The sequence below is a fragment of the Miniopterus natalensis genome, chromosome 21 (assembly GCF_054644295.1).
Source record: "Miniopterus natalensis isolate mMinNat1 chromosome 21, mMinNat1.hap1, whole genome shotgun sequence".
Lineage (NCBI taxonomy): Eukaryota > Metazoa > Chordata > Mammalia > Chiroptera > Miniopteridae > Miniopterus > Miniopterus natalensis.
In genome coordinates this window covers 5,307,065-5,331,904 of record NC_142101.1, presented here as the reverse complement: position 1 = coordinate 5,331,904, position 24,840 = coordinate 5,307,065, and the positions used below count along the sequence as shown (strand labels likewise).

General features: G+C 36.5%; 1 protein-coding gene across 1 annotated transcript in view; it reads right to left on the bottom strand.

The window, feature by feature from the left end:
• The window catches only part of ARID4B (AT-rich interaction domain 4B), a 124,971-nt gene that overhangs the window by 9,475 nt on the left and 90,656 nt on the right, over positions 1-24,840 (bottom strand). The window contains exons 18-20 of the mRNA XM_016199849.2: positions 11,481-11,565; positions 8,830-9,028; positions 1,609-2,814 (exon numbers count right to left, since the gene is read on the bottom strand). Of these exons, the coding sequence (XP_016055335.2) occupies positions 1,609-2,814; positions 8,830-9,028; positions 11,481-11,565 (1,490 nt within the window). The remainder of the gene's footprint in view (positions 1-1,608; positions 2,815-8,829; positions 9,029-11,480; positions 11,566-24,840) is intronic.

The window sequence follows — 24,840 nt, the reverse complement described above, 5'->3', positions numbered from 1 at the left end:
AAATAGGTGCTTAATAATTAATCCCTGCCTTAGCCCGTGTGGCTTGGTTGGTCGGAGTGTCGTCCTGTACATCAAAAGGTCATGGGTTCAATCCTGGTCAGAGAACATGCCCAGGTTGTGGGTTCAATCTCCAGTCGGTGCATGCAGGAGGCAACCAAATGATGTCTCACTCTCATATTGATGTTTCTCTCTCTCCCCCTTCCTCTCTAAAAAAATCAATAGAAATTTTTTTTTTTTAATTTATCCATAAAGGATATAAATTCTAGAAAAATACCATATGCTTTGATTTGATAAAACAGATGGTCTCCATTACCCTAAATTTGGGAGTTCTCATGTTTCTTACTTTTTAACCTATTCAAGATAAAAATTCAAAGGGGCAATACTGACTTAGTCTATCAAAAAACAAGCTATTATATCTTTTAAAAAAAAATTTAATCTTTCATAAGATACGAGGAACACAGTTAAAGATACAATTTCATAAGAATTATAAGTATTAAAATTATCGTATTATTGTTGAAAGCCTCTCTAATCATCTATGACAAAGGCTTCTTTAATTATGAAGATTATTTATGCCTGGACAATTCAGTTCCATGAGATAGTATGGCAAACAAATACAATCATAGTAGCTATTTCTGCGAATGTAAAAAAAACAAAACATCCCAATTTAATAGCAATTATGTTTATTTTTCAAACAAAACGTTTTAAGTCAAGATTTGTGTGACATCGTTATATCAATTATATCTCAATAAAGCTGGAAGAAGAAAGAAAGATTTGTGTGAGAAACTTGGATTTAACTAATTTGATCTATATCCTATCTCTTTAAGCTTCGCTAAAAACCTAAAGCTAGCATAATAAAACCTGGTATGTTACATAAAATACATACCATACCTACTGCTCTACCTTTACAATGGAAAGAGTATTTTGAAGACAAATGTCAGACGAGAGTATACTGATTTGAAGACACCTGAATGAAGTGGTTTATAAGAAAAATGATGACAGAAGTATAGCTATGGCACTATCCAAAGGTACTAATACTTTTGGAAAGTACTAATTTGAATTTCCACTTTTAACAACTTCACGGAAAATCAAAAAAGTATTACTGTAGGTTAGTAACATACACATTGGTCCTTCAATTTGGTAGCTATGCATCTAAGAAAGCATCAAATTCCTTTACAAACTCACACAAGTTAGTCAGGCTTGAAAATCAGTTTGACACGGTTGTCTGAGGAAAGCAGTGCCTGGACAGTTGGTTGCTCCAAACCCCTACATACAGTATTTGGTTAAGGGTGGAGGGGTCTGTCAATAAATCAAAATGTTTGTGAGAAACTGCACATTACAATTGCAAAAACAATGTTACAGAAATATATTTAAGCTGCTCATGCCATATAGTCAACTGGTGTATAATGAATTTTCAAATAGGTCTGGATTGGGGCCTGAGTGCAAAGGACATCAAATCCTTCTCAAGCTTCAAAATGCATTCCACTATTCATTACTCAAATTACTTTTCAAATTTCCATTTTTACCATGTTCACACAAGGACTTCACTTAAGAAACCTCTGCGACACTAAGAGGGGAAATCCTAGAAGGCCATTGCTTTTCGGGCCTCACCTTTCTCGGGGTGCTCTGGTTCTGGCTGAGCACTGCTGCTGGAGCTCACGCTGGCGTCACAGCCTGTGGGTGAGCTGTTGCCCTCGGACTGCAGGTCTTGGAGCTCCCCCGCCACACTGTCCACCTCAACGGTGCTGTCAGTTTCGCTCTTGATGCTTCGGACCTCTTCTTGGTTCGGGGCCAGCACTTCTGATACTGTTACAGAGGACTGCTGCCGACTGGCTTCTGTGACAGTGACTGAGGAAGGCGATTCAGGGGTGGTGGGAGGGGTATTCAGCACTGAGTTACTGCCACTGCTTGGAAATTCGGCTTTTTTGTCACTGACTTCCATGGGTTTCTCCTCGGCGGGCTGACCATTGGCGCTGGCCGGCGGCGGTATTTCTAGCTCGGCGCCGGGTGGGCAGCTCTCCTCCTCCGCCACGGTCTGCAGGGTCCCCTCCGCCGGGCCCTCCTCTGGGGCAGGGTGCGGTGGGGAAGCTGCAGCCTCGGTGTCAGAGTCTGAAAAAAGCTCCTTCAGCGTCTTCTTAGGCCACTGTCCTTGAATGCTTGACCAGACATCTTTTCGGTCTTTGGCTCGGCTGCTCTGAAGTCTCTCATCAGAGCTACTTAGAAGTTTTACCCTCTTCTCTGCCACTTCTGAAAATCCCGAGTAGAAACCCGTCCGCAGAGATTTCCTTTTTTCCTCCAGACCGTTGTACTTCTTAGTGGGCGTCAGCTTTGCCTTCGACTTCTCCTCCTCGTCGTCATCTGAGGAGCTGTTGCTACTGTTTTCTACGCAAAGCGCCTCCTTGTTCTTGGTCTTCTCATCCTTCTTGCCGGGTGACCCGCCTTTTGGGCACTCCTCCGTGCTGCAGTACCTTCTTTTCCCACGTTTTACTTGTGGCTTTGAGGACTTATCTGCGGTGTCCCTCTTGACATCCTTTCTCTTTTTTGTGACTTCATCTTCTTCATAATCAGTATCTTCGGATAATCCCTCTAAATCTTTCCTTAATCTTTCTGGAGATTTCGAAGCTGGTTTAGATATTACCAAATCTGCATGGACCTTGTTTTCTTCTAGCAAAGATGAACTATTCTGTTCCTCCTTCGAAAGAAGATCATTTCTGGCGTGGGTCAAATAATCAGTCTTAGATTCCTCTCTGCCATTACTGTCCATGTCATGAGCACCTGTCTCATCCTCCTGCTCACTGTCTTCAGAACTTTCAGAAGCTGGAGAAGAAAGAAGAAAAACAATATATGATAAGATGGCTAGCAATGTCTTCTCTGTGCCAGGCATTTATATATATTAGCTCCTAAGTTTATAGCCACTCCACTTACCAAGTTTTATTCCATTTTACAAATGAGGAAAACTAAGCTTCAAAGAGTTAAGACAATCACCCAATAGTGGAAATGTCTACATCATGCCTGGAGTGACAGTTACACTACTACATACTTTTGCAGTAAGGCATAAAGTTGTAGACGTAAAAGTCGTGAATTTTATTGTCTGTGAATTATACTTCAATAAAGCTGATTAAAAAAAGGAAACTTCTGCCCAGCCGGGCGTGGCTCAGCAGTTGAGCATTGACCTAGGATCCAGGAGATTGGGGTTCAATTCCCGGTCAGGGCACATGCCCCGGTTGCGGGCTAGGCAGCTGATCAATGACTCTCTCATCACTGATGTTTCTCTCTCTCTTACCCCTTCCTTTCCTCTCTCTGAAATCAATAAAGCTATGTTTAAAAAAAAAGAACCTTCTCCAATCTATAAGCAGAAAATAGTGGAGTCAAGATATAGTTCTAGGTTGTTCTCACTCCAAAACTTGTATTCTTACAAAACTGTAGCCTTCATTTTCAATGTAACAATGAGTATTCAAAATTTTTGTGCACAGTGGATTTCTACAATGACTACTTTAAAGAATGACACAATTAACTGATACTCTTATATAAAAATATTTATATAATTTCTTTTTAAAATGTGTTACAGTAAATGAATTCAATTAAGAATAAAAATAATAGCTTTCATTATGATTTTAACATAACATTTATTGAGAAACTGCTACATGCTAGATACGGATATACTTCCCACAGATCTCATTCAATCTCACAACTCTGTGAGGTGTGTGTTTATCAGCCCCATTTTATAGTTTGGGAAACTAGGATTTAGAGAGGTTAATCTACCCTAAAGAGCTAGAAAAAGGCAAGATAAAACCTAAATCTCAGTCATTTGACTCCAGAATTTACAATCTTAACCACAACACTGGGAAATCCATGTAGTATGTTCTTTCAGTTTGTTAAAGTAAAAAAACTGAAACAATTATGATGGTTAAAAACTTTTAAACTTCTTAATGTGTTCCTGCAGAACTAAATTTTTTAAATGATCAAAGCAATATATACAAGGTTATAACTGTTTCTTCTGATAGTTATTACCATCATCCTAATAATGTTCTATTTGTTGACTAATGAAATTTAGCCTGCTACAAGCAATGAGGATTTTCTCATTAATACCCCTATCCCCCTTTCCCCATACTGTATATATATAGTATTTATAACATGTAAATATGGTTCATTGCAGAAATAAATTGTACACTTTTAATTTTCTTTCCTGTATAGTCTTTTATTTTCCCAGGAGTTTCCAAAAGTTCTTTTCTCATGTTATGTTTTCCCTTTTTATGTCTTTCGTATTTATTTCCATTGCTCCATTAAGTTAAACGTTCTATCTAGTTTCCTCACTCACCAAATCTCTACCCTGATGGCCTACTGTCTGCTCCATCTGGTGGGCTGTTCTCCGAGTCAGTTCTAACGGCCATCACCCTAGGCACCTCCCGCACAATTCCTCTCGACCTAGACCCACTGTAAATGAGCTTCGCACCTTCCTTTTGCTTGGTTTATTCCCATATTGTGCTAGAGCACACTGCCGAGCAATTCCCTAATAGGCACATGGGAGGAAAACGTTCTTTGTCTTTACATGTCGGCATGCATCCTGACCCGCAAACGTCATTGTGTGGTGACGAGTTTGACCAGGTACAGAATTGCAAGCTGAAATAATTTTCCTTCAGATCTTTGAAGGTACGACTTCTTTGCTTAGTGTTGAAAACACTCCGCTCATTTGCCTTCTCATTCCTCTGTGGTGACATTTTGTTGCTGCTTTCTTATGTCCTAACAATGTACTGTGTTACCGCTCCTTCTTCACCTCAACTACTCAATGGGCTCTTTCCATTTAAAGATTTATGCCCGTCAGTTCTAAATATATTTCCTTTTTTAGTTAGCTGCTAATTTCTCCTTGCCCCCAAGGCTTATTTGACTCTAGTAAGATATATATATACATAGTGTGTGGTGTATATATATGTTTGTTATATATTTTATATATATATGGACAAAGAAAGAAAGCAAGCGAGGCTTGCTAAGGAATGAGGTACAAATCAACAAAATAATACAGTTGTGAGCTAGTTCCTAAGAAAATCCTAGTTGGGAGTTTTGTTGTTTATTTTTTAAAATCCAATTGCTTTTTTATTTATTTTATCTTTATTGACTGCAGAGAGAGGAAGGAAGAGGGAGAGAGATACATCAATGATGAGTCATTGATCGGCTGCCTCCTGCACACCCCTTACTGGGGATGGAGCCCGCAACCGGGGCATGTGCCCTGACCGGAAATCGAACCGCAATATGGATCCTAGGTCAATGCTCAACTGCTGAGCCATACCAGGCCGGGCTGTTATTATTTTTTTAATGATATTGATTTCAGAGAGAGGAAGGGAGGGGAAGAGAGAGATAGAAACATCAATGATCAGAGAGTCACTGATCGGCTGCCTCCTGCACGCCCCCTACTGGGGATCGATCCCAAAATCCAGGAATGTGCCCTGACCGGGAATTGAACCATGACCCTCTGGGTTCATAGGTCGACGCTCAACCACTGAGCCAAGCCAGCTTTTTTCAGTTACATATAACTAGATATGCTGTTTCCATGGCTTCTTGATTCCTCATGCTGTTAGATGTGATTTTAAAAGCAATGCTAGTATCTCCCCATTATATAACACAAAAAGATATAAACATATGAGTACACTCAAACAAGTGGTCTGTGTGTGTGTGGTTACTTGCTAATTTCTTCCCATTTTCACTGTTCTAGACTGATATTTATTTTCTATGCCACTTATTTTTTCTCTAAAATTTCCATTGCCTCAACTTTAAATTCTAAGTGCTCTATTGAATTTTAATTTCAATTTTTAATTCAAGATTTTCTTGTTCTTTGTTCCTTTTCATTTATTCTTGGTTTCCAGATTCTTATAGGTTCTCTGCAATTATTTAATAATCAGCAGATACTCACAGGTTCTCTGAGATTATTTCACAATCAAGAGACAATTAATAGTTCATATTTTGCTATGTTCATCTCTCTCTTCAAAGGTCATTTCTTCTGTTAGTTCCCGTCTTTTATGTTGGAGCTCTCCCTGATTACTGACATGTAAGGATGAACTACAAAAACGACTGGCACCACTGCATTGACAGGATTTATTCATGGATGAGCTTTCCACTAGACCATTCATCAGGGATCTAGTTTACTCAAGGGGATCTCTAGGGTCAAAATGTGGAAGACTGTTCTCTAGAGACATTCAGTTTCTCCACAGAATCCCAGTCCCCACCCACCCCACTCATTCTGTTCCCAGCATATCTCATGCTGAGGGTATAAACTCCTAGCTATTTGTGTTCTATAATCAATTTTTCTTTATATATGCATGTACATGCATATATGCATTCATAACAACAATTATTTCCTAAGTGAAAATATCTGAAGTGTCTTGAGTCTCATCTATGGCCAAAAATAAAATAAAATTCTTGCCCGGACAGGCATAGCTCAGCAGTTGATCATCAACCTAGGATCCAGGAGATCACAGTTCAATTCCCGGTCAGGACACACGCCTGGGTTGCGGGCTCAATCCCCAGTCCGGGGCGTGCAGGAGGCAGCCAATCAATGACGACTCTCTCATCATTGATGTTTCAACTTCTTCTCTCCCTCTCTCTTCCTTTCTCTGAAATCAATAAAGGTAATTAAAGAAAAAAATTCTCCAAGGAAAAGAAAATATTTGAAATGTTAAAAATAAGCCAATATGATAATCACTGTTGAGTTGTTTACAACACGAAAAATAACTGAACAACCTAAATCTCTTTTGTCATTAACTAACTTAATAAAACAAGTCACATACAAAGAATCAGAAACTGGAAGAGCTCTGGATTTCACAGAAACAATATTGAAAGCAGCAAAAATAATCCCACAAAAACAACTGAACAATGCAAATAAAATAATGAAGAAAAATTTCTAACCCAGCTAAATAATGAAGAGAATACAGATATTTTCAGATCTGCAGCCTCTAAAAAATTAACCTCCTTCTTAATCATTTGTTCTTAAAAAGTTACTACAGAATATGCTCCAGCACGATGAGAGTGTACCAAAGAGGGTAAAAAAAGAAGACATGAGAAACAAAAACAAAGGAATTCCAAGGACTACATATTGAACAGAGTCCCCTAGAATGGGAACTCCCTGGAACAGAGCCTACACCAGAGGCAGAAGGAAAGCAGTCCAGGCTAGCGTGGTGGTATTGCCAGAGAAAGCCAGTCTAAGAGACAGTACCACCAAGATGCCTGCTGGCCCAATGGTCTCAGAACTTGACTAGATTCTTTATCTGTATTGAGGTTGTTTTAACCATGTGGTGATGAAATTTCAGTTGCACCCTCAATGTCTTGTGGGCTATTAACCCAACAAAAACAGTTTGTTTTGACCTACATCTGAAAGCTAGAGATATACTTGGTAAGCCTAGGAACATAAAACACAGAGCAGCTTACTACACCCCCTGAGCATATTCCTGTTGGTCATCCAGTTCGACCACATCACGTATTCTTGTGTGGTGAGAGAACTGATGTTCCTCAGAACTCCCTATAACCCTGTCTCCACTGAATTTCCTTAGGGAGACTTTTGAAAGCTCTCAGAGCAGCTGAATATGAAATCAGAAAATAACCCGGAGACTCTTCAGATAATATTCTGAGAGAGCCTTTATCTAAGTGGAAATAGTGCCTTTTCTTACATAGCTAAGCTTATGCTTGCTACTCAATTTTTTAAAACAAAGTAATATCCTCTTTAGGACTATATATATGTTTAATACAATTCTAAAGAAAAGCAAAGAAATTATTACACTAAAATCAGGATATTAATTACTTCTGGGAGAGATACAGAATTGTTGGGGTTTTTTTGAGAGTTATTAATATCTCCTCCACTGATTCTATTTTCCACTCCCAATTCAGTATAAATGCTATTTTTACCAGCATCTTTATTACATTCACTGAATGGCATGACGGCATCTTTTTTCCCTTTATTATGTATTGGTTTTGAGTGTACAGCTTAGTGGTTAGACGATACAGAATTCTAAGTAAATACTATTTGTTTTCCACTGTGGTAGACATAAAAATGTTCATAGTGTTATCTTTTAAATTACATATATATTTTCCCCGTATCTTGTTCTGTATGTCTGATGCATTAGAAAATCATGAAAAATGACCTTTAGAATATTTAGAGCATTTGGTTTAGAGAATGAGTTCATGTAAACATCCGTCTGAAATATAAGACAAAAAACAATTTCCATTACACTGAAAATTTTAAAAAAATCTGAACTCTCTTCAAGCTATAAAAAAGCGTAAAATATTTTTTATGGAGTTCCATTGTTTTACTTCATTTGATAGATTAGATCTTCTCCTGTTTTCCCTGCCAGTCAGATTTATTAAATCTCCCCCTCCCTCCAGTCACTTATCACTTTTATTATTTGATAGTTATACTTCATTCTGCCTTAAATATTAAGTAGTAATGTCCATAAAAGAGAACATAATAAATGTAATCAAGGTAAGAAAAGTTAAATATTCTCTACAAAAAGTTTAATATAATTTTATATTCTAATATGGCATAATATGAACTATGCTTTACATGGCAACAGAAAGGATGGTACCTGAAAAAAAGCACAGTATCAGTATAATAGGGTGAATATTAAATTTTAACTAAAATTTAATGGTACCCTTGGATCTACTAAAACAGAAATATTTCCAAGCTTCAATCAATGGCTGATTTTATTTCAAGTAATAATAGAACCAAAAAAATTCTGGTTTAATTAAAAAACAACAATTTAATAATGTCAATGAATTACCTTTATAGAATTTTATTTATAAAAACTAAAAACAATCACTTGCATGCAAAAGAATATTTGTTACATTTACCTTGCAGTCCATTAAGAATAGAAGTAATTTCTATGGATTTAATATGAGCTGAATCGGAGTTTTTGGCATCAGTAAGATCCAGTTTAGATACCATTTCAGGAGATGAATTTGTCTGAAATGGTGGTTTTGACAATCGCCGAAGTTTACAGTTTTTAGGAGAATATTTTTCATCTTTGTCCTTTTCTTTGTCTAATTTATTCTAGGTTAAGGGAAGAAAGTATATCATGTTAGCTATGATTTATCATGGGGCATTTATTAGTAACATTGTTAATACTCGTCTTAACTCCTAAGTTATAAATATATTAAATAACATAAAAATACATGAAAAGCCCCTCAAAACAACCACAGACGTTTTTTCAAAGTTATTTAACAAATAAGTTTTTGTCTAATATTTATATTTAAATAGTTGAAATAAATTAGCAATCAGGTAGACAATTAAGACCAGCATGCCTCTTGTATACCTGAAACCTATTAACCAAAGTCACCTCCAATAAATTCAATAAAAAGGTAAAAAAAAAGAAAGTAACTACAAAAACAACAATGAACACCACAACTAGCAAGCCTCCATACTGCTAATAAATTGGTGTTATAAATTCTTCAAAGTTAAATCAGAATAGGCTTAAGTATTTAGTTAAAAAAGAAAGTAAAATTTCGACCTGGCAGTTTTAAAACCTGTTAACAACCTCACTGTAAGATACGGGCTGGGAATAACTCCAGACAAATAATCTGCTGTAAAGGCAAATCAGAAGAATCTTCCTGTCTCACTGACAAATTAATGTTTCGGGGGAAAATGAGACATTTTCTCCAATTCTCTGTTTATAAAATGGTCGAGCAGAGGCTAACTAATATAATTCCTGAAAACTATTTTTAAAATTTGTTTTTAAAATAATTTATAGGAAAAATAATTCAGATAAGCTCTCTAAATGATGATGCAGCAGTAACAATTCTGAAGTCCTGTTACATAATCAGACTACAAAATTTGACTATTTACATAATTCTCCCAAAGATGGTACATAGCTGGTACCATTCTAGATACATAGAAAAGTTATTAGTTCATTACATATAATACACACTTTAGGGTAGTGGTTCTCCTAGTGAGGACCCTGGCCCAACAACATTAGATCAGATCTTTTGGGAATTTGTCAGAAATGAAAACTCCTGGAACCACAGCCAGATCTAGTGAATCAGAAATGCTGAGGATGGGGCTGAGCAATCTGAGTAGCAGCAAGTCCTCCAGGTGACTGTGACACATGCTCAAGTGTGAGACTCATGACTTAGGGTATCTGGGCTTAATTTTCAGAATGTGTTGAGAAGGCTTACGTACAGGTAGACTACCACAGTTTATTAGTGATCAGTGCTGTTCTAATTTTTCTACTGCTGCCAGCCTTTCCATCACTTCATTACTTTATATCAGAGATCATGCATTCTGAAGGCAGGACTAGTCTGCCCCACTTAAAGTTCAAACATGGCTTTTAATGGCTGTCAAAGGACAGCCTTGAAAATAGTTGTTCTGAGAGATAAGATAGAGGGAGGGATGGGAGGAAGGGCGTACAATATCAAGTATTTTCCAGGAAGCTTCTTTCAAATTCCACATGTCTCTTCCCTTATAATCAGGAACTTTTAATGTGCCTGGGAGAGGTCAACAACTGATTTGAGAAATAAGTATTTAGAAAAATATTCTAATATTACTTCTAATATTCTAATAACATTCTAATATTCTAATATTCTAATATTACTTCTCCCATCCCTACCACGTCCTCTACCTGAGAAATACCACTCCTAAACTTGCTTCATTAAGGAAACTGGCTTTTTAAGCACCACACACACACACGCATACAATTTTTCCAGTAGCTAAAAGCATGCTAAATGTAGCATGATGTCCATACTTCCCAATAAAGACCAAAAGTGGCGATGAAAAGGGTCTGAGGAGGCCTGAGCGGCAGCTACTGGGTTGCTGTACCAAAACTCCAAAAACATGGACTCAATTTTACAGTGAGAAAAGAACAGCTATTTTAGGGGAAAGCTTTCAATATTAGTGGCCACTAGGGTATCATTTAGCAGGAAAGTAAATAGCTCCTCGCTTTGAATATGAAAACTGAACCTGAGAGGAACTATTAAACACCTCAACTACATATTCCATTCAAAGTATAAAAAAGCCATTAACAAGATAGAAACTTCCACTTGAGTGGCATCTATGTGAACCTGTTCTAAGCCACTACCTACACAGTCAGACAAAGATGAAGAGAAAAGAAGAGTTACAGACAGGCTCTCCTCTGCCTTCAGATGCCTCCTTTCCTTCCTGAGTAGTCTGCAGCTAGTACAGTAACCCAGGGCTCCGGGCCCACTACTTGAGGGCTCCCTAGTTGGAAATCAAAGGGGCAGGAGAGGGTTGAAATGGATCAGTAAAATCTGGCTGGGTGGCCTTATACAATATGGAAACTGAAAAAAGTCTCAAAGATCATTTAGTACAGTTTCCAAAATGCCTTTCCATAAGTGACAATATTAACTGTGCCCAAATCTAGCTTTTGATAAATTTGCTATTTCAAGAGAGTACTTCCAACTCCGCTAACAATAACGCACACACACTTAATGCATAAGTTTGGAGAAAAAGTTCTTTAAGAATTATGATATAGAGAAAAAGAAGCACTTACCTTTATTTTCTTCCGATGTTTTATCTTTGGCACATTTTTATCAGCAGGTCTTACTATTTTATCTGCTTTAATCCATTCATCATATCTAAAATTAAAGAAAATTAATATAAATATGCAAAATATGTACCATAAGGAATACTTATGTAGCATTAAAGAGAAACTCATAAATAGAATCATAATATTTTAGAACTGGAAACAACCCTGGAGATCATTTACTTCAACCTCCTGATTTGGTACATTAAGCTACCAATGACAGCCTTGGCCTGTGTGGCTCAGTTGGTTGGGCATCATCTCCTACACCTCAGAGTTGCAAGTTTGATTCCCAGTTAGGGCACATGCCCGGGTTGTGGGCTGGGTCCCCAGTAGGGGGTGTGCAGAAGGAAGCCAATTGATGTCTCGCTCTCATGTCAATGTTCCTTTCTCTCTAACAATCAATAAAAATTCTTTTTAAAAAAGCTACCAATGACCAACGGGAGAGATGAAGTGACCTGCCCCAGGGCATAATGTCAGCTAGAAGCTAAGGTAATATGCTCCAGTTTTAAATGACATTGTGTGACAGAAGAGTATAGTATTTATAACTTACAGACCATGGAAAATCATCTAGAAATAATATTTTCTCATAAAATACTCAGAAAGCATTACTCTGCCAAGTTTTTCAGTATTCTGATATGCTTCCTGCATGTACAGACAGCTGGAAGTTGGCTGTGACTGCCTCTCTATTCAATGCTGATGTCTGCAAGACTGCTGATGTCTGCATAGAGTGCATGCTAGTCCCTCCTGACTGCAATAAAGCTATTTGTTTAAAGCAAAAAAGGGCAATTTTTTTTGGTAAAAATTTAGCTAGAAAGAAAGAATATTAAAAAACAAATTAACTTCCACAATAAATTCAATTTAAAAAATTAACCTTACTTTACGTTCAAAAGTTATATACATTATTGTGGAAAAGGAAAAACTCACATTTTAAATTCCAGAACAAGAACTACTAAAAATTAGCTTTGAAATTAAAATTTCCTCATTATTAGAGACACTAAATGAAGTAACAAAGGCCCTAAGTCAGGAAGTAAATGACTTGGGTCATTATCTGACTAACAAATTACATTCTTTGCTCTAGACTGGGCCCAGAAAGAATCTGTAATAACTCCAGGGCAGAGATATACTACTGGTTCAACCACTGGCTGCGGGAAAGCTCAGGGCTCTACCCCACAAGGAGGTGGTTGTATCTCCTGGAAGCTGTGGAGGCCACAATGATAGAATGAGAAAGGAATGGAATGAGTTCTAGGAAGTCTTTACATAATCCCTAACTAGTTATGCGGCACTGGTCAAGTCATTCTCAACATCAAACAGTTTATTCTGTATAATATAAAAATAAGACTAAAACTTGCATATTGCCCAGCCAGACGTGACTCAGCGGTTGGGCGTTGACCTAGGATCTAAGAGATCGGGGTTCAATTTCTGGTCAGGGCACATGCCCAGGTTGGCGGCTGCAGCCAAGCAATGACTCATCATTGATGTTTCTATCTCTCTCTCTCCCCCTCTCCCTTCCTCTCTCTGAAATCAATAAAGATATATTTAAAAAAATAATAAAATAAAACTTGCATATTGCATTTAAAAACAATATAAAAATAAGACTGCATATCACATATGATTTTTTGAGGATCAAATACTGATAAGCACTTTGAAAAGTTTTAAAGTAAATATTATTCTTCAACTAAACACACTCCTTTTGGTATTTATACTGGCACAGTAGCACCTACCTGTACACTGGTAGTAGTTTTAATTTTCCCATAAATACTGAAAATTGCATTATGCTTGAGAAGAAAGCAATGTAGTTCCTTCCAAAATTGGAGTGAAAGGGGGAGAATAAAGAGAAAATATCTCCATCTTCTGCAAAATTGAATGTGAGTTCCTAGAAATTCCTCTTATTTTAATACAGTTATGGAAATCAATGCCATGTAATTTGTTCAAAAGAAAATAAGCCCCGGCCAGGTGGCTCAGTTGGTTAGAGCATTGTCCCCATACACCAAAAAGACTACAGGTTCCATTCCCAGTCGGGGCACACACCTAGGTTGTGGGTTCAATCCCAGGGTGAGGCGCATATGGGAGGCAAACAATTGATGTTTCTGTCTCACATCAATGTTTCTCTCCCGCATCCCCCTACCCCTATCTAAAAATCAATAAACATATCCTCAGGTGAGGACTGAAAAAGAAAACAAAATAAACCTATTTTCTTAGTATTTTTCTTTTTATACCTTTCTTAACCAGACTATATATATGTAGTTTTACAATGTCATAATTTTACTACCAACAAGACTACTACTGAACTCAACTTGGGTTTCTGACATAAATTATATTTCAAATTAGAGTACAATAGTAGCTTTCAATTTAAAACTAACATCATGATATACATTTGTATATTTTACATGGAGCACCAAACACATCAAACAAGCAAAAAATTGTTATTGCCTCCATAGTTAAAATGTTCACTGTGATATAGGAAGACTTCTTTGATTCGGAGATTATGTATGCTGCTTAAATTCTCTTAAGAACATGTACATGAGTAAAATAATTGCTACTCAGTATGGTACAGGCTGATGCCCACTGCCTAAGGTACACCAACCACTATACAGGTGCTATGTGCTAAGGTTAAACAAGAACTTTCATGGCCAAAAGTTTTTCTAAAAGGATTTATTGAGCCATATGCTAGCCAGGAAAGGACAGGTCCTAAGGTATGCGGTAAACCAGCAGCAGCAGGGTGAGATGGAGAAGACAACAGGCCCACCGTCCTGGGGCTGACAGGGCTCCTTTATACAATCAGTTTCAGGAAGAAAGATGTAAGTTGTTTTGAAAGAATTTGTATCAGCTATAGATAAAGAGGATGGGAGAAGATGAAGTGGAGCTAGTTCTGGAATAAATCTAGTCTGGAAGAAAGAAGCTTTGGCTTTTTGGATTAGTTGTGGGCAAGAGCCCAGAAAGTTCATGCGCAACCAAGATGCAGTGGCACCTGGTAGCCAGCTATTCCACTACACTCTCTAGAAAATCACAGAAACAGCCACCTGGAAGTTAACTCAAGTTTCCAACATAAATTCAGGATGATAAGCTGTCTTCTGTTGGTTTTGCCCACAGCTGTTAACTGATTAACCTCCCACCTCTGGCCTGCTGCAATTTAATTTTGGACATTCAGAATTTTCTCTTATCAGTAATCATTTTCTCCTCCACCCAATTATGAAGTAAGGATGGCATGAGGACTGATTATTAGGAGAACACTGGGGAAAGAGTGTTGGAGTAGACAGAAAACAAGAAAAATTCTGGAGTTAGACGAAACAAACTATGTATATACTTCTAAAATATGTGAATAGTAGTAATCAATCACTATGGTCTTACTATTCTGGATAAAAATTTTGTTTTAATGTTGTACAATATTCTGTATGGTTTTAGGAGACTCCTTACGAAATTCTTTACATGTTTCTTATTGGAGTAATTACATGGTAATTACTTATAGTTCTATAAAATATTAGTTAACATTATGACTCCTTTATTAGTTGCTTATCTTTCTAGTCTCCCTACTCTGTGCCTTTTGTTGGTTTGTTCAGATATTCCCGTGTTCTGACAGTATCCTTTTAGATTTTTTTCTTTTCTCAGCCAGATTTATTCTTTTTATAAAGTGTTAATACTGCAATATTTCTACTGTTATTATAATTAATAGCTTTTTTTCTTATTGGTTTCAGACAGAGTAAGGGAGAGGGAGGGAGGGAGGGAGGGGGAGAGAGAGAGAGAGAGAGAGAGAGAGAGAGAACCATCAATGATGAGAGAGAGTCACTGAATGGCTGCATCCTGCACGCCCCTTACTGGGATCAAGCCCACAACCCCAGCATTTGTCTTGACTGGGAATAGAACCGTGAACTCCTGGTTCATGGGTAAATGCTGAACCACTGAGCCATACTGGCTGGGATAATAGCTTCTGAAACTAAAATATGTCTTAAAAATCTATCAGTGAATTTATTTCACAGATTAAGAAACTCAAGCTATGGAAGCAAATTGACCTTGCAAACTACAGGCTTGTCAAAAAACACTACATGGAGAGTCAGAAAAGGGGAAATGTACTGTCTGCTGAAACTGTGTAATACCAGGATGAAAGCAGCAACTGAAAACGCATCATTGAAAAAGCACAGTATGGCCCAGCCAGCGTGGCTCAGTGGTTGAGCACTGACCTAGAATCCAGGTGATCGGGGTTCGATTCCTGGTGAGGGCACATGCCTGGGTTGCGGGCTCGATCCCTGATAGGGGGCATGCAGGAGGCGGCCAATGGATGTTCCGCTCTCACATCAGTTTCTCTCTCTCCCCCCCTTCCTCTCTCTCTAAAAATAGAAACAAACAAAAAAAAACTTAAAAAAAAGACTTTAATGAATGGACCCAGTTCAAACTATAAGAAAAGCCGCAGTTGATCCTGCTTGTTCTACATAAACTCAGACGTTTTATACAGTGTATTTTAAATACACATTAAAAAAAGACTTCAGACGACAAATTAATGTTAGGCATAACAGATAAAGTAGTTAAGGAATATAGAAAATAGGAAAATTTGGCTCAAATTTTTGAATACCATAAATATTTAAATTACTGGGCAGTAACAAAGAGCAGAAAATTGCAGCTAAGAAACAGAAGACATAAAATATTCCTCAATTTCTCCCAAGGGTACCATATCCACTCATCCCTCAAAACACATTCTTAAAGAATACAAAAATCTCAATAACTAAGTCAAATACAAATCTTTTGGTTTTATAATGCTTCCAGCCTTTTCCTCAGACATCTCCAAATACATGCGCATATGGTCCTCCCCTCAGCTACAGTCCTGACTCTGCTTTAAGTGTCAAAGAGGAATCAAGACATTAGAGTGCGTATTTTGATGGAGTCTCTACTGCCTGGAAAGAACAGTACCTAACAGCTATTTAGGGCAACAGGTCTCCGAGAAACGACTTTATCGTTAAATATCTAGATTCCTCTCCAAGGATAGCAGGCCTGCTCTGTTATCTATCATGTTTCGTGACAATGTAGCTGGAGAGCTAGGAGAGAAATTTAAAACAAGTGGTTGGCCTATGAACAAAATGACTTCAATTTTAGATCCAAGCAATAGTTTTATGAGAGTATCTGAGGAGAACTAGGTAGCTTGGATTATTGATATAAACTATCTTGCCTTTACTTGGACTTTACCTTTAGAAATTATGATTAGAAGAGAACAAGTGGTCTTTTTGTGACAAAACATAGTTTGGCAGGAAAAGAGAATTACTAGATTGATTTAAAAACAAATATTGAGCCCTGGCTGTTGTGGCTCAGTGACTTAGAGTGTCGGCCTGGGCACTGAAGGGTCTCAGGTTCAATTCCCGGTCAAGAGCAAGTACCTGGGCTGCAGGTTTGATTGCTGGAGGCAACCAATCCTTGTGTCTCTCTCACATTGATGTTTCTCTCTCCCTCCCCAGCCTCAACTCTCCTCCCCTCCCTCCCTCCCTCCCTCCCTTCCAGTCTCTCTAAAAAAAAAAAAAAAAAATCAATGGAAAAAATATCCTCGGGTGAGGATTAACAACAAAAACAAACAAATACTGAAAAACAAAGAATAACAAATATTGAAATAAATATTAAAAACAAATACTGAGTTAGAAAATTAAGACTATTAGTGATTAGACCATACTTCTAAAATTCTATTATCAATAAATTCATTGTAATTAATGCATAGGATCTAGACAAGTATCTTACCTGACATTTAACTAAAGTACTAAGGAAATATTTTCAAGTATAAACATGATTTATTTGAGAATTATTTCTAACTAATAAACATGACAGAGAAGACATACGAGCAACTCACTGAACTTCCAAAGGTCTGCTCCTTGACCTAAGTGAGATGGAGGAACTGCACCAGAAGGCCGTGAAATGATAAAGTCTGTGAACTCCAAGACTAAAAGTATGTACAAGGGAAGATTCACTCGACAAATGTGTCTTAGGTACCTATTATGCGACAGGCTCTGTAATGGGCGCTGGGTATTTGGCAATAAATACAGCGTAACTGCTTCCTGCAAGGAGCTTACAACTAAGCAAAGATGACAACACTAAATGGTAATTACAAAAGGAATAATACAAACCTTCTGAAGGAAGGCACAGAAATACCTGTATTCTTAAAATGTGATGAATTAAAATATTGATACAAAACTAGAAGAAACCATTCAGAGACCATAACATACTTGCTCTCACCAGAGAAAAGTTGAGTTCAAAAAAGATAGCTTTATAGTTTTTGTTTGGATATGTTGGCAAGTCATCTAAGGAATCATTTAGCAATAATAAAAATGGAAAAGAATGTTAGTCAACCAAATATAAGACACCAAAATGGTTTCTGTAACCACATCGAATCAGATTTGGGGTATTCTTAAACCCAATTAAACCATTTCAAAAGAAATCTTATCAGCATATATTAATATATACCCGAAACACACAATTTTAGAGATTAAGAAAAAGTAATTACATGCAGAATAAAGGTGTTTTAAAAATAACTTCATAAGCAAAACCAAATTGATATAATACTAAAAACTCACTATTTGAAATATGCATAATTATAAAAAAGATAAAATGAATAACCATTACTTTAAGTAAATTAAAGTCCTTTTGTATTTTGTTTTCTGTAATGGATAGATTCATTTAATAATTAGTGAGCAATACATATTTTATATCTTACTTACCTATACACAAAAAGTTAAGGTATGTCATATAACTAAGCTTTTAAAAACCTCGTATCTAAAGTGGAAATTTACATTATCATTGTAAGGAAAAGAAGTTTCCTCCCTTAATTAAAAAACTATGGGTGGAGGGGGAGGGAAAGGTTTGACACTGTAATAGAAAAAAGATCAAATCATGATGGAAAGAAGCACTAATTATTAATAAACTTTATAAGCAATTTTATCGCTATTTACCTACTTGCTGAATTTTCTATAATAATCTCAATTTACACATATTTTTAAAATAATTTTTTAAATTCATTGCTTGATTTTAGAGAGTGAGGAAGGGAGAAAGAGAGAAACGCTGATTTGTTGTTTCACTTATTTATGCATTCATTGGTTGATTTTTATATGTGCCCTGGCTGGGGACTGAACCCACAACCGTGGAGTATTGGGATGATGCTCTAACTAACTGAGCTATCTGACCAGGCTACACATTATTTACAATCTGAGAGACTACCTAAAGCAAAATTTATGAAGACTCACTGAACACAATCTTATGTTTTCAGTAATGATACAACAAAACAAAAAAGTATCATATTACTGAAAAACTAAAATGCTAAGCATGCTATTAACAGTGCATATTTTTACTGCATATAACACTGTTAAATCCATATCGAAGACACAGGAATGGTGTTCATCATAGTAAAGAAAGTAACAGCATAATGACAGAGACAAGTATTACAGCATAATGTAAGAGTTGATACAACCACCCCACAAGAGAATTTAACTCTGTAAAATGAAACAAAGGTATAGGATTTTAGGCAGAGGTAATCGTGTTAAGAACAATCACAGAGCATTGTACCAGGCTTTGTTTATAGACCACTGCAAATGGTTAGCAATTGTGGTCCTCACTATATTTTGTAACTCAGATACTAATTTTTAGAAGTACCCAAAAAGTTTACTTTATGAGTAATTGATAAGTTTAGGGGATTAGTATTTGTGGACATTTAGACAAATATACTAATGTACCTGCAAATTACAAAATCACCAAGTGAAACAGGTCCAATTTTTATGTTTTACATCACATATACCTGCTAATCTACAAAAACTACTAAAGGGCCCAGCTGGCGTGGTTCAGTGGTTGAGCTTCAAAGTATGAACCAGAAGGTCTCAGTTCTTCCCAGTCAGGGCACATGCCCAGACTGCAGGCTTGATTCCCAGTAGGGGGTGTGTCAAAGAATTTTTCACAGCCTTTTGACTCCCATGGTGCTTTTTCATTTGAATATGATGTATACCATAAGCTAAGTGAACAGGCTAGGAAGCTGACAAGAGAGTCTGTGGAGGTGAGTTTGGAGAAGACCACGTAAGGTAGCAAGAGGAGAAGGCTGGCACATGGGAGGAGGAGCGTACAAAGGGAACAGGAGGCTTGGTGAAGATGATAGGGCCATGTTCCCTTTCTACCCCTACACCAAGGTTACTTGGAAACCATTGTCAAATGGTCTTCATTTATAATTCTTTCACACTACAGAAATAAGGCAGATAATTTCCTGGATTACTTTGCTTTCCTATCATTACCAAAATTACTTCAAAGCATATGAGTAGAATATCTTTGTACTTTTTATTAATATTCCTAGATTTAATGGCATATATAAAAGTATGGCAGGGATCAGATTACATGGAAGTAAAAGAAAAAAAGGAAGAAGGTACAATGTACTGGAGAAGAGAGGAATAGAGAAATTAAGGTTAAAAGTGACACATTTTTTTAAAGGGACAAAAGGACACAAGGTGGAAGGAAAGTCACCCAAAGCATATAAGCATTTCCAATCAGATCCACTCTAGTCTCTCACTTTCAACCCCATTTTGGCTACTACTTAGGAGATGAGCTCTGTATATGACCCATAAGGGCCATAAATAAAGAACTGACTACCGTAATCATAAATAAAAGTTAACTCAAAATGGATAAAAAGCTTCGGTATTACAGCCTAAACTATAAAATTCTTAGAAGAAAAAATTTTCGTAACACTGAATTTAGTGATGTTTTCTAGGCTACAACATCAAAAGTACAGGCAATAAAGAAAAAATAAATCAGACTTTATCAAAATTAAAAACTTTTATATATCAAAAAACACTATCAAGAGAATGAAAAGACAACTCTATGGGCTCACAGAATGGGAGGAAATCTTTTCAAATCTGTATCTGATAAGAGATTAATACACAGAATATATGAAAAACTCCTAAAATTCAACAATAAAAAACAAGCAATTCAAAAATGGGCAAAGAACTTACACAATTCCCCAAGAAGATATAGAAACAGCCAGTAAGTACATGAAAAGATGTTCAACCTTCCTAGTTGTTAGGAGTTATTAGGGAAACGCAAATCAAAAAGCACAATGAGACACCCACTAGATTAGAATCGAGAAGAGGCTCCAGTGAGTGCCAAGCCTCATCTGTCCCAATCCATTAGTCTCTATATTCTACAGGTATGACTTTTGTAAACCAATTCTTTTTATTTGGATTTTAATTTCTGCTTTACTCCCATTCTGTTGCCAGGAAGTCCAATTTAGTTCAATACTCGTTTACTAGACATCATATGCCAGGTATGTACTGTTCTAGATACAGTAAGGGATATTAAGGGAATGACTGTGGAATTTGGATTTTTTCATGTTTTAAAATGATATGTAGTTTCATAATATGAAATAATATGGTCCTGATACAGAGAGCTTGAACACTGCAAAGAAAAATTTACCCACAGTTCTAGATGGAATTTATACTCCAGAGTGTCAAATCCCTTTGGCTCCAAAACATAATTCAGAAAAATTCAGTATCAGAAAATTACTTCAAATTAGGACTGGAAAAATAGAAACAGAACATAAAAGAAGTTAAAATGGATTATCAGGAGGGTAGAATGGAAGACTTAGAAGGGAGAAAACACAAAGACAAAGAAGAAGAGACAAATGATAGCATAATTGATGGTTTCTTAATTTTGAGAAGGTAGAAAAGGAAAATAAACACGAAAAACAGTTGCAGCTGTTTCTATGGTGACATGTTAATTAGACTTATTGTGGTGATAAGCATTTCACGATATATACAAATATCAAATTATTATGTGGTACACCTGAAACTAATATAATGTTGTAGTCAATTATACCTCAATAAAATACTGTAAAGAAACACTTCCTTAAAAAATAAAAAGAAACAATATGAAACAGTATTCCAAGAAAGCAGGAGAGTAAGTGGAAGAACACACAGTGCCCCTTTGAGGTTCAGACGCATGAATTTAAAATCAAACTGCGAGTGTGTGTCTGTGCTTCCAGCAGCACAAGAGCAGGCAAGGAGTAGGAGTTAGTCTTATCCGGGTTCTTGCGGTTTCGCCAGGGAGTACAACAGAGCAACAGAAGAGGGTGGGTCAGAGGAAATGATACCAACAAGTGCCTGAAGAAGGTAAGCCACCTGAGACCTGAGGAGAAGGTTGAGAGCATGGGGGGGGGGGAGTAGTAGAAGCAATGGGGTATACATCCTAGGGGGTGATTCCCTACCTGAACAATTTTTTCCTTAATAGAGACCATTTCTTTGTATCTTTAGTGCCAAGCATACTATCTGGCACATAGATGTGGAACTTGTGTTTGCCAAGGAAGGGAATAATGTTTGATAAAAAGCAGCTGAAAGTTCACAAGGAGTGGGACTGAAGCCATTTGTCTGTGGAAACTTTACTAGTACCCCACCGCCATTCACTCCAAGGAGAAGCCAATCTGCTCAGAGAAATGAGATTTTTAAAAATAAAATATATTTTTATTTCAAATAATATATTTAAGTATAATTTATCCTATTTTCTGTTTTCTATAACTTGTAACATAAAATTAACTGTTGTTACTCCTTTAAGAGTTTTACAGTTAAAATTTTAGTCTCTTGTCTCTTTTACTTAAGGGTATCTTTTAATGCAGTTGGCGATCCTCATTTTAAAAAATATTTCTTAATCAAACTCCAAAATTCTTAATTATGGAAAGCCAAACTAGAAACGAATGAAAAATAAGTCAGCATCAATACATAAAATATTGATGCATTTTACTTATTTGGTTAAGCCACTTAATTTTAGAGAATGCAAGGAGGGGGAGAGCAAGGGAGGAAGAGTGGGCGGGGAGAGAGAGAGAGACAGACAGACAGATAGATACAAACATTGACTGGTTACCTCTTGCACACCCTGACTGGGCTGGGGATCAAGCCTGCAACCCAAGAATAAGGTAGAGAATCAAACCCAAGATCCTGAGGTGATGGGGCTGATGCTCTAATCACTGAGTAACACCTGCCAGGGCAAAATACTGATGTATTTTAAATCACATGCCAGGTCGCCTAGATAGTTCCAACGCACTTAGTTGTATTACTGAACAAGAAGAGTTGTTACAAACAAGGATAAAACCGACACACATAACAGAATTTATGGTAGGTGAATTTCAAAGTATGGCTTTATTTTCAGAAATCAATCCCACATTCACGGCATGATTGAGAAGCTTGAGAGTGGAAAGGATCAATTAGCTAATGATACTAAAAACTTCTATGAAATATTCATATCACTAAGAGAAATTAAAACAAATATAACAGAACCTATTCTAAACACTACTGAAGTAGGACTGTAATTTAAAAAAAGATATAATTTTTTTAAAAAGACTAAAAGAGAATGCATGACGATATTAATAGTAATCTTATCTTTCTACTTTTATGTATTTTCCTATTCTTCTAGACTGAATGCTATTTTTAGAAGTTTTAAAAAATTTATAAAAAAGCAATGACTTACTCCAAGCATGCAGTGACTGTGGAAATTCCATGGTTCTGGCAACAGTTTTATATATAGTCACCATATTTGAAAATTTCTGTAGCAGTACTATACCATTTATAAGTCATTTTGTGGCTTAGCATCCAGAGTTATGGCTATTTTCAGTAAAATTAATGTAAGTATATAAAAATATCTTTTTTCCCCCCATCATGAAAAACAAATTGGTCCAAATACTATCCTCTGTTTAACAAATTAAATTTTTCAGTTGTGAAATAGGGGTATAAATAAAAATTATAATAAGGTAAAGACTTATATAACACTTTAGAAAAGAAGAATAACGTAGAAATTACAGGAAAAACATTATTTTTTAAAACTAAGGTATTCTCTTTTTAAGAAAAATCTGTTTGCTAGAAAATGATGTTTCAGGTCACGCAAAACTCAAATAGTCCCACATGTAATTTCCTAAATTGCTATTATAATGAATGGCTGCCACTGAACCTTCATGCACAAATCTTCACTTTTAATTTCACATCTCAAGTGTAAATTCAGAGATCAAGCTGAATTTCCCAAAATAATATGAAAATAGTTGTAGAGCTATTGCTGTTGCAGTCATTAGATTAACTTCAGACATGAAGGAGTAGCAAAACTCCTACATGATTTCTTTTCTTTTTTGGTAAGATTTTATTTGAGCCAAGCTGACGACATATACTGGGTAGCAAGATCGCAAATGCTCCCCATAGTGCTTTTTTATTCATCAACAGGACAGACTTTGGTTATTACTGCAGATATGAATGCTCTTATACTGACTCTAAGGAAATTAACTGTTTAATCTACTGAAGTACAGTTGTTTCTCTGCAAAGCTGGAGTGTGTAGAGATCCACCCCTATAGTTCTTCACCAAGATGGTAAGTTTTCTTCTTTCCAAGGTGAATGCCATACAAATGCTTGAGTTGTCAGGAGTAGACTGAATCCTTCTCAGTGACACAAGCATGACTTGTTGAAATAGTTCACATTTTCCTTTCTATATTATTAAAAACTTGAATTCTCAATTTAAAATCTTCCATTATCCTACCTAACCTACTACCAATTTCAAAGCTAAAATACACATTCCTTCTACCCTCCAAATCCAAGGGTTCCTAGGATAGGATATTTTCCTTTAGTCAATCTTTTCTTAAAACAGAAAGTTATCTTAATTACAGAATTTTATGAATATCTAATTCACATACATAATAAGCTTCTTGTTTGAGACAACAAAAAAGAATCAAGCCCTGATTATAGTGAAAGTTAGAGAATGCCTAAATTCTATTTATTCATCAAAGAATTTAAAGCATTTTATAAAGGCTACTAGAAAAACTGCTTTGTTCTATATAAATTAGCAAATAAGCAGAAGAACTGAAAAAAGAGGGCAAAATATGATGTGGCTCTTATTTCTCTTGTGGGCATTATTTAGTAATTATTAATTTTTGCAGACTCAATTTTCTCCTAATTTTAAATTAACATATTCAACATTTACATCCTAGGCAAAAATGGAACTCCCTCTACATTTTTTTTAAAAAAATGTATCTTTATTGCCTTCAGAGAGAGGAAGGGACAGGGAGAGAGAGAGAGAAACATCAATGATGACAGAGTCATCACTTTTAAGAGTCATCACTGATCGGCTGCCTCCTGCACGCCCCTGACTGAGGATTGCGCCCGCAACCTGGGCATCTGCCCTGACTTGGAATTAAGCTGCGATCTCCTGGACCCTAGGTCGATGCTCAACTGCTGAGCCACGCCCAGCTGGGATCCCTCTACATTTATATTTAATGAGGTTATGTAGTAGGATCAAAATGATTAAATATCAAAGAGTAGGCAAAATATTCTTACAGCAACTGTAGCTGAGATTTTAAGTGTCT